Source organism: Pteronotus mesoamericanus, unplaced genomic scaffold (genome assembly GCF_021234165.1).
Source record: "Pteronotus mesoamericanus isolate MK-2021 breed Mesoamerican mustached bat unplaced genomic scaffold, CSHL_Meso_final contig_20, whole genome shotgun sequence".
Taxonomy (NCBI): Eukaryota; Metazoa; Chordata; class Mammalia; order Chiroptera; family Mormoopidae; genus Pteronotus; species Pteronotus mesoamericanus.
In genome coordinates this window covers 40,446,897-40,457,779 of record NW_026555085.1, presented here as the reverse complement: position 1 = coordinate 40,457,779, position 10,883 = coordinate 40,446,897, and the positions used below count along the sequence as shown (strand labels likewise).

Sequence of the window (10,883 nt, the reverse complement as noted above, 5' to 3'; positions counted from 1 at the left end):
ACAATAAACATTATTTATTACTTTATTAAGCAAGTAATCAATGTAATTACTAATACATTTCCCTCTTCAATACAATATACATTCCTTCTGGAGGTAAAAGTGGAGAAGTAGAGCGGAAAGGGAGACAACAAACAGGAAGGGGGAAGAAACATGGAGATCATCCTTATGTTGTTTGTAACCGTTAGGAAGGTAGCATTAAATAAAAAAAAAAATCCCTTTAACATGACATGGCAAAAATAGCATATGTACTTATTGTGTCACTCACTACCCAGTAGTCCTGGGGCGGGGGGGGTCTGAAATACAGGGTAGGAACCCCTGACTGAAGCAAAGTACGAAAGCTCTATTTTCTTACACATTTAGTTAGGGTTATTCATCATTTACTTTTAGTTCTCTCGACAGATTACGTAAAAACCACGTAACTTATTTAGCTAATGAATTGAGAAGTACAGGGTGTCACTTTCAAGTGGTAATTTTAAGTGACAGTACATGATTTTTCATGGTTTCTCTTCCTGTCTGCCAGGGCAACCAGATAGTGGGATACCAGATAGCCTGGGTCCAAGAGTGAGGGCAACCCAGAGCAGCTGTCCTCCTCCCTCCCCCATAGACATTAACGAGAAATAGAATTTTGTTGTTTATAAAGTTACAGATATCTTCTAGGGTTACTTGTTACTATGCCTGGGGTCTGGGAACTGATTTCAGGAGGGTTCCCACCTTTGCCTAAATGAGTGGTTCCTTATGCCTAACCTGTGAGATACAAACAAGTGGCTTATACTAAACATCTGCTTTTCTTCTGGGAGCCTAAAATGTTGGCACATACTAGTCAAAGAGTGAGTTCATGACAAGCCCCCATTAAAAACCCAGGGTGCCAAGTCTCTAATGAGCTTATGTGATAGATATTTCACAGGTATATTTATAAGTTGTTCTTAGGAAATTAAGTGCATCTCTGTGAACCACTGGGAAAGGACCCTTGGAAGCTTGTGGCCTGTAGTCTGCTCCATGCATCTCTTCCCTTTGCTGATTTTGCTTTTACATCCTTTCACTGTAATAAATCATACTGATGAGCATGACTATATGCTGAATCCTTTAAGTCCTAGCAAATCATCAGACTCGGGGGTGGTCTTGGAGACCTTCAACACAATAAGAAATCATTATCAAAGGAGAAAAAAAGACAGACTTAAAAACTTCAAATACTGAAATTGTAGATACAGAACATGAAACTGCTCCATGTAAAATTACTAAAAATTATAGAATCAATCATCTGAGAAACAAGCAAAAAGTCATCAAGAAAAAGGGGAGATTTGAAAAAGAACCAAATAGAATTTCTAGAAATGAAAAAGTATGAAGAGATAATGGCTGAGAATTTTTCAAAATCAAGAACATGTGATTTCGTAGACATGGAAAGTATTATATATACCAAACTATTAAAAATGAAAAAAAATCAACACCTGGAATACTTTAGTGAAACAGCAGATCACAGAAGGTTAAAAGATCTTAAAAGCAGCTAGAGGAAAAAGGCAGATAGATCACGTATATAGAAGTAATAATTAGACAAGTATAAGTTTCTGATATCAATAAGAACCAGAAGTAGGTACACTATTCTCAGAGCAAAAAGAAAATTGCCAATTTAGAATACCCTGAATAAAGAATCTTCATGAAAAAGAGGATGAATTTAAAATATTTTTAAGTAAACAGAATTAACAGATCTTTGCTAAAGAGAGTTCCAAATGGCATACATTAAAGAGAAAAAATGATCCCAAGAATAGTCTGAGATACAAGGCATATATAAAATGGCAAATGTTTTCTGTGAATCTAAATAAAAATTGCCCTTATAAAATGGTAATAGTCCATGGGATTATAATAGGATAAAACTACAATATTAGAGCATAATGTCATGCAAGTTATGTTAATGTAGTTAAAAGAGATTAGAGTCTTTGTATTGTTTGGTAGGGAAGTGAGTATGTTTAAGTAAAGTAAGTTTGGTTAAAATTAAGACTAATCACTAAAAAAGAGGGAGAGTGAGAAGGAGACTCTAAATCTTCTAAAGCATCAGAGAAATGGCGGAATAGAAATCTAAGAAAAAAAAAGTATGTAGGGGGAAGCTAGTGAAGATTGATTAATGAATAGATAAAATAGATTTTATAGAAATACAAACATATGATGGTAGAAACGAATTATAACAAATATAAATAGACTACATTTGTCAGGTAAAAGAGAAACATTCCCAGTGACTGGAGATAAGGTAAAACTCATGTATGTTATTTACCAGGGAAATTCCTAAAAGGGCACAAAAACTAAAATAAAAGAATACACACACACCAGACAGCTATTAATCAAAGGAAATCTGAAAAACCACATTTAAAAAAAAATTTAGAAATCATGAAAATCCCTATGAAATGGTAAACATTATGCTTACCAGAAATAGTAAAAAAATCCTAAGTTTGTATGCATCTAGCAAAATAGCCTCAAAATATATAAGGCAAAAAGACATAATTTAGCAATCAGAAAGTGATATTTAAAAACTGTCATCCTAACTTGATAGCTTCTCCCTTATCTGTGGGTGTCTTACTGTTTCAGGAAACATGCAATACATTGTAATTTTTCCATTTAACGTAATAGAAAATAGGTGACTAGTTAGAAGTTATTTTTGCACAGAACATCTAATCTTTTAAGAGCAATTTAAGCAGGAGATAGTAATATATTGTTTAAGAATATGTACATATGTGATAAAATCATTTTTGAAAAACAAGGGAAAGGTAATTTAGATCAAACTTCATAAGAAAAAACTTTAAAAATGTGTACAAAATAGGAAAAGTATAAATCATAAAGAAAGCTAACATCTAGTGGCAGGAAGCCCCAAAGATGTCCCATGACAATCTCTGCCTCCTGGTATTCACACCAAAAGGAATGTAATGTATTTCAAATAAATAAAAATGGAAACACAACTTAACAAAATTTGTGAAATGCAGTAGTGCATAGAGAAAAAAGTATAGCATTGAATGCATATATTGGAAAATAAAAAGAAATTTACCATCAGTGATCTAACTTTCTACTTTAGTAAACAAAAAAAAGAAAAAAAAAAGCCAATTAAACCCAAAATAAGCAGAATAAGAGCAGAAATCAGTGAACCTGAAAACAGGAAAGCAATAGAAAAAAAAAAAAAAAATCAATGAAACCAAAAGCTGGTTCTTTAAAAAGATCAATAAAAGTGATAAACCTCTAGCTAGCTTAGAAAAAAAAAAAGAGGACATAAACTGCTACTATCAGAAAAGAAAGAGATATTACCATAGATCCTAGGGACAGTAAAAGGATAATGTGAACAAAATTATGCTTACAAATTTGATAACCTAGGTGAAATGGACCAATGTTTTGAAAGACAGTTTGCTAAAACTCACACAAAAAGAAAAAAAACCTTAAATAAATCCATATCTATTCAAGGAATTGAATCAGAAATTAATAACTTTCCAAAAGAGAAAGCACCAGGCCAAAATGTGTTTACTGGTGAATGCAACCAAACATTAAAGGAAAAAATCTTCTACAATCTCTTTCAAAGAATAGAAGTAGAGGGACTACTTCGCAACTCATTCTATGAGGCCATATTTCCCTAAACCAAAACCACACAAAGACATTACAGAAAAAATACAGCCCGATACCTCCCATCAATATAGTTGCAAATATCCTCAACAAAATATTAGCAAATGAAATTTGGCAATATATGAAAAGAATTATAAACCACAACCAAGTGAGATTTATCCCAAGTAAGCAAGGCCTGTTCAAATACAAAAATCAATTAATGTGCTCAATCACATGAACAGGCTAAAAAAGAAAAAAATCACACCATCTTTCTTAATAGATGTAGGAAAAGCAATTGACAAAATCCAACATCTATTCATGATAGAAACTTTCAGAAAACTAGGAATAGTGGGAAACTTCCTCAACTTCATAAAGAACACAGGTTGGAGCAAAAGTAGGTTTACAGCTGTTCATATAATTAATAAGTTAATAAATAATAATGCATGAATAAACTGTGTTTTGCGTACTCACAACTGTAAACCTACTTTTGCCCCTCCCTGTATATACAAAAAAAATACAGCTAACATCATACGTAATTGTGAGGAACTTGAAGCTTTCTCACTAAGATCAGAAACAAGGCAAGAAAGTTCCATCCCCAATCCTTTCCAACACCATAATGGATGCGCTAGCTAATGCAGTAAGAAAAGAAGAAATAAAAGGTATACAAGTTGGAAAGGAAGAAATAAAACTGTCTCGTTTGCAGATGACATGATTATTTATGTAGAAAATCCAACAGTATTAAGTTCTATTCTTAATCCAATTTTTATTAAGAATTTTGCTACCACATCAATATATTCGAAGAAAATAATTTTACAGCTTTAACATTTTAGTGTCATGTTATGCTACAAAGCTTTATTTACATAGTTCTTCAGAATATATTTCAGTTGTCCACCCACTGTTCCAAATGTGAAATGATAGGAAAGCATAAGTGAGAAAACAATTCTATAATTTAATATATACAGTGCCATTAGTGGCAATTATTTTTAGTTTTCCTTTGAGGCTAGGCCACTGAATTTTTCTGCCAAAGCATTGAAGAATGAAGTTGTCTTCAAGAATAGACTTCCACAGAATCAAGAGGATAGCAGTCCAATATATTTTATAGATGGTATTCGACAGTTTCTGAGTAGCCGCAAATCATTTTTTCCCCCATTTTTTTTCAAAAGTCTTGCATGATGAAGAGGAATCATGACTTTCATCACTACTATAGTGTTCATATAAAGTCTGAAATTAAAAACACACATCTGTTTTATAACTTAAAACTCAAAATATTATGAAATTAATAGATGTATATTTTACAGTGTAATAATTTTATTTTTTAATAAAGGTTTTGTTTATTTACTTTTTTAGAGGAAAATGGGAGGGAAAAAGAAATAGAGAAACATCAACATGCAAGAGATACATCAATCAGTTGCCTCTTACATGACCCTAACTGGGGACCTGGCTGGCAAACCAGGCATGTACCCTAATTGGGAATTGAACTAGCGACCTTTTTCTGGTTTGCAGGCTACCGCTCAACCCACTGAACCACACCAACCAGGGCTTCTCTCTTGTTCTTATAATTAGGAAACTATTTTACAAATGGTTGGAAATAATTAAGAATTTTAACACCTAGCTTGGCTTAAGAATCAGCTATGAGTTACAGCTCAATTTTCCTATAAGAGATGTAACATGCTTTTAATAAGTATATGTAAGTGTCTTCAAGGCCTTCTTGATCTCCCTTTTTCTCAAATAAAGCCAGTCTTAAATTCCTATACTATAAAATACACTCATCAGGAAATATACTTTCCAATGATATTTAAATGAATGGAGACATTAAAACTCATACAAATTACTTAATAAGTATAATTAGCTATATTAAAATCTGTATTTTAAAAACGGTTTATGGTTAAGTCAACATCTAATTTAGGAAGACGATATCTTTGCCATCAAGGAACACATAACCTTGATAAAAACAATGGTAGAAACTTAAAATATGGAGATATGAAATATAGCAAAAAATCAAAACAAATTTTGTCAAGTTTTAATTCCTAAAGCCACTGATTTATCCATTAGCACTTGAGAATATTTAAGAGAAAAATTTTACCTTATATTGTATAAATGCACAATAGTGAATAAATAGTTAATTCTTCCAGTAATGTGTCCAGCTTCTTGACATCTTAGATTGGCTTTACCCACACTCAGAGAACTAAAAGCTCCCATAATTTTATTATAATGTTATAATTGCAATATATAATTAGTAACTGCTTGGTAACTAAGAAAGTTGATAAATAAGCACATATAAGGTTCTAGAAATGATTAGGTGTTTGGTGACAACGAGATCCAAAAATTATGGTACAGATAAAAACAGGCATTGTGAAGCTGAAAAGTTTAAGACATTTACTTTGAGAAATGTACTGACTGCTACATACAGCTTCACGTAAGTCATATGTGACAAATACCATGGTTTCTCTAAGATAGTTTACGAAAAAAATTGGGTAGAAGAAATGCATTCAACAGCTGTGTTAAAAATGGTGATGATTTAAAAGATTCCTCATTAGCCCTGGCTGGTGTGGCTCAGTGGATTGAGTGCCGGCCTCTGAACCAAAGGGTCGCCAGTTCGATTCCCAGTCAGGGCACATGCCTGGGTTGCAGGCCAGGTCCCCAGTAGGGGGCTCATGAGAGGCAACCACACATTGATCTCTCTCTTCCTCCCTCCCTTCTCCTCTCTAAAAATTAATCAATCAATCAATCCTCATTGAATTTATTCCAGTTGAGACTTGACAGCAATCTTTTGAATGCACTTTATACAACAATCCACTTTCAATTATGCTATATGAGCAATAAGAATGTAAATCAAATAAATCTACATGTTTCAAAAGCACATGTTAAGTATATAAATGTAGATAAATACTTCATAGTTGATCTGATGATTGGACCAACTTTTCTTTGAATTATCCATTTAAGTGTCTAACTCACTAAACTATATAAAACAATTAACATTAACATAGATAGACATTAGAAATATTTACTTTAGCAGCTTTCAAAATGGAATTAGGAGAATTCAGACCAACAAGTTGGCCCAGAACATGTTTCATTTCTTCAGAGGTTCCCTTATGGCTACCTATAAAAAAAATATAATCAATAACACACTGGTACCAATAAGAAAATACAAACTGTATATACAAATACACGTTCCATTTAACTGACATTCTTGTAATTTATCCCTGATCATAGCCCCTTACATAGGATAAGTAAAAATATATGCCAGCAAGTAAAGAAAAGCAATACCATTTATTTTAGTACTTCACATAAAAAAGGAACTTTTTAAAGGAAGGAGGCAGTCTGGAAGAGAGCAGCCAATTCAAATTGTTTTCGTGTTAGAAATCTGTTTATTTTAGTAATCTGGTAATAAATTGATTTTTAAATAAGTACCTGGATGAGTTTGAATATGAACATATGGGTGGGCCAGAAGCTCAGCAATGGATATCCTTCGTTTAGGGTCCCTTATTAAACAACACTATAAAAAGAAAGATTATCTTTTTAAAAACAAATTTTCTTATATAATATCAATATTTTTTCAGACTGCATCATATTATAGAACTTGCTTTCTAGATAGCCTACACAGAAATAAAATTATTTCAAGCCATATTTTGCAAAATCCCCAAGTATTCATTTAAAAACTAACAGATTCAAAGTGAATTTAATATGTCTCAAAAAGCTAGTTCAGTCAGCCATTTCTTTCAACGGACCAGTTATAGCTAAGCCACTTAGATAATTCCAATCATTTCAGTATACAATTAAATACAGTTGACCCTTGGACAACACAGGTTTGAACTGTGTGGTCCACTTTTTCAATAAAAACTGTAAATGCATTTTCTATTCCTTATGATTTTTTAATAATATTTTCTTTTCTCTAGTTTATTGTAAGAATACAGCATATAAGGTCTATCTGGAAAAACTCTAGCCATTGTTAATATGACGAGAAAAGTTTGTGTGACATTGGTGTAACCTGGCAGCCAAGGAGAGTAGACCAGAATGTGCATGTGTAAACAATGACAACTTCACTGTACTGCTCAGTGGGGGTGGTAGACACTGTTGAGTGAGCCTCAACATTCTGTGTGGCCATCACATTCAAAATGACTAGCAAATAGAGGAATGAATCTGCATCGAATTTTGTGTTAAGCTTGAACATTCCTCTGTGGGAACTATTCAGATGATTCAGGAGGTCCCTGCTATGGGCACTGGTGATTGGCAGCTTCATCTTGACAACACACCCACTCAGGAATGACGTCTTGTGCAGAGTGTTTTGGTGAAACGTCAAATCAGGTAGGTGACTCAGACCCACTGCAGTACAGATTTGGTGCCCTGTGACTTCTGGCTTTTGCCAAAACTAAAATCACCTTTGAAAGGGAAAAGATTTCACACTGTTGGTGAGATTCAGGAAAATACGACAGGGCAGCTGGTGGCGACTGGGAGAATGGTCCCAAGGTGCCTACTTTGAAGGGGACTGAGAAGTCATTGTCCTATGCACAATGTTTCTTGTGCCTTGTATCTCCTTCAATAAATGTCTGTATTTTTCATATTACATGGCTGAATACCTTCTGGACAGACCTCGTATATATAACACACAAAAACATGTTAACTGACTGTTTATATTATGGTTAAGGGTTCTGGCCACAAGTAGGCTATTACTTGCTAAGGTTTGGGAAGTCAAAATCTATATAAAGATTTTGGACTAGGAGGGGGATGGGCACCCTTAATCTCCACATTGCTTAAGGGTCAACTGTATATAATATATTGTTCTTCTATATCCATGTATTATTAATGTTACCTTTAACACATCTTGAAGATCCTTCTCTGGAATATCAGGAAATTCGATTTCATGATTAGGGTCAATTATGGCATGTAATTTAGAAATCTGATTAATTATGTGCTGAAATGGTGTTTTCCCGTAAGTCATATAGTACAAAATGCATCCTAGGGACCAGACATCACTTTTGGGGCTTATCTAAGTAAAACAAACAAACAAAAAATAGGAAAAATAGGAATATGTTGCCATTATTTTCATAAAAAATTAAATTTAAGAATGTTACACACACACACATATACACCCTAATATTTGAAATAAATAAACCTCAATTATTATTTAAGTACTAGATTATGTTTACATGACAAAACATCTTTTTCTAGCTTTTATTATGTTTTATCAAGAAATAAGCTTCAGAAGTTCCGGCCAAGATAGAAGTACAGATAGATTTACTTTCTTCCTTCCTCACACAACCAAAAGGACAACAGATTTAAAAACAAAAAATAACCAGAGCTGACAGAAAATTGTCCGCTGTACAGAAAGTCCAACAACCAAGGAATTAAAGAAACATTCATTCAGACCAGTAGGAGGGGCAGGGAGGACATGCAGCAAGGCAGCTGCTGGAGGACTGGGCATGTGAGATGCCGGCTGGTGGTCCCACATCTGACTAGATAAACTGGGAGAAACAACTGGGGAATGAGACAGACCTGTGCAACTCAGGGTTCCAGCACAGGAAACTAAAGCTTCAAAACCTCTGGTTGTAAAATTCTGTGGGGGCTGTGGGGGCTGTGGTGGCAGGAGAAACTCCCAGGCTCACAGGAGAGTTCAATGGAGAGATCCATGGTGTCCTAGAATGTTCACAAACCCACCCACTCGGGTATCAGCACCAAAAGTACCCAATTTGCTTGTGGGTAGTAGAAGTGACTAAAAGTGGGGTGAGAGCGGAGCAAGCAGCATTGTTCCCTCTCTGACCCTTCCCCCACATACAACGCCACCAACAGAGCAAGCGGGTTGCCCAGCCCTGGTGAATACCTAGGGCTCCGCCATTTACAACATAACAGGTGTGCTGAGACAAAGAAATATGGCCCAAGTGAAAGAACAGATCAAAACTCCAAAAATAGAACGAAGTGATAAACAGCTAGACAATCTCTCAGATGCACAGTTCAAAACACTAGTAATCAGGATGCTCACAGAAATGGTTGAATATGGTTGCAAAATGGAGGAAAAAGTGAAGGCTATGCAAAGTGAAGTAAAGAAAAATATACAGGGAACCAATAGTGAAGGGAAGGAAACCGGGACTCAAATCAATGATTTGGAGTGGAAGGAAGAGATAAACATTCAACTGGAACACAATGAAGAAACAAGAATTCAAAAACATGAGGAGAGGCTTAGGAACCTCTGGGACAACTTTAAATGTTCCAACATCTGAATCATACGGGTACCAGAAGAAGAGGAAGAGCAAGAAACTGAAAACATATTTGAAAAAATAATGAAGGAGAATTTCCCCAATCTGGCAAAGGAAATAGACTTCTAGGAAGTCCAGGAAGCTCAGAGAGTCCCAAAGAAGTTGGACCCAAGGAATCACACACCAAGACACATCATAACTACATTACCCAAGATTAAAGTTAAGGAGAGAATCTTAAAAGCAGCAAGAGAAAAGGGGACAGTTACCTACAAAGGCGTTCCCATAAGGCTATCAGCTGATTTCTCAAAAGAAACCTTGCAGGCAAGGAGCTGGCAATAAGTATTCAAAGTCATGAAAGGCAAGGACCTACATCCAAGATTATTCTATCTAGCCAAGCTATCATTTAGAATGGAAGGGCAGATAAAGTGCTTCCCAGATAAGGTCAAGTTAAAGGAGTCCATCATCACCCAGCCCTTATTATGTGAAATGTTAAAGGGATTTACCTAAGAAAAAGATGAAAACTATGAACAGTAAAATGACAAAAAACTCACAACTATCAACAACTGAACCTAAAAACAAAAACTAAGCAAACAACTAGATCAGGAACAGAATCACAGAAATGGAGATCACATGGAAGGTTATCACTGGGACAGGGATAGGGGGAGAATGGAGGAAAAAGATAAAGGGAATACGAAGCATAATTGGTAAGTACATAATAGACAGGAGGAGGTTAAGAACAGTATAGGAAATGGAGGTATGTGCATCTCATGGACATGAACTAAGGCAGGGTGGGGAAGGGATGCTGGTAGAAGTAGGGGTGCAGGGCGGAGGGGAATAAAGGGGAAAAAAAATAGGACAACTGTAACAGCATAATCAATAAAATATACTTAAAAAAAGAAATAAGCTTCACTTTAAATCTTTCAACACTCATAGTTAAAATATTTCAACTAAAACAAAATATTACATTCTTATCATTATGAAAATATAAAACTAAAAAATGAAACTGCTTTTTCATTCTTATATTAAATTTACTTGTTTTCCTCAATGTTAATGGATTATAATAAATTTCATATAAATTTATAATATTACATATAGACTTTTAGAAAGTTATTTATGTTGAGC

At 34.5% G+C, this 10,883-nt stretch overlaps 1 protein-coding gene across 2 annotated transcripts in view; it reads right to left on the bottom strand.

The window, feature by feature from the left end:
- Positions 1-4,667: 4,667 nt before the first annotated feature.
- Positions 4,668-10,883, bottom strand: part of TTK (TTK protein kinase) — a 41,351-nt gene continuing 35,135 nt past the window's right edge. For both annotated transcript variants that reach the window (XM_054568846.1, XM_054568847.1), the window contains exons 18-21: positions 8,381-8,557; positions 6,982-7,066; positions 6,579-6,670; positions 4,668-4,791 (exon numbers count right to left, since the gene is read on the bottom strand). In XM_054568846.1, coding sequence (XP_054424821.1) covers positions 4,705-4,791; positions 6,579-6,670; positions 6,982-7,066; positions 8,381-8,557 — 441 coding nt within the window. In that variant the 3' untranslated portion in view covers positions 4,668-4,704. The remainder of the gene's footprint in view (positions 4,792-6,578; positions 6,671-6,981; positions 7,067-8,380; positions 8,558-10,883) is intronic.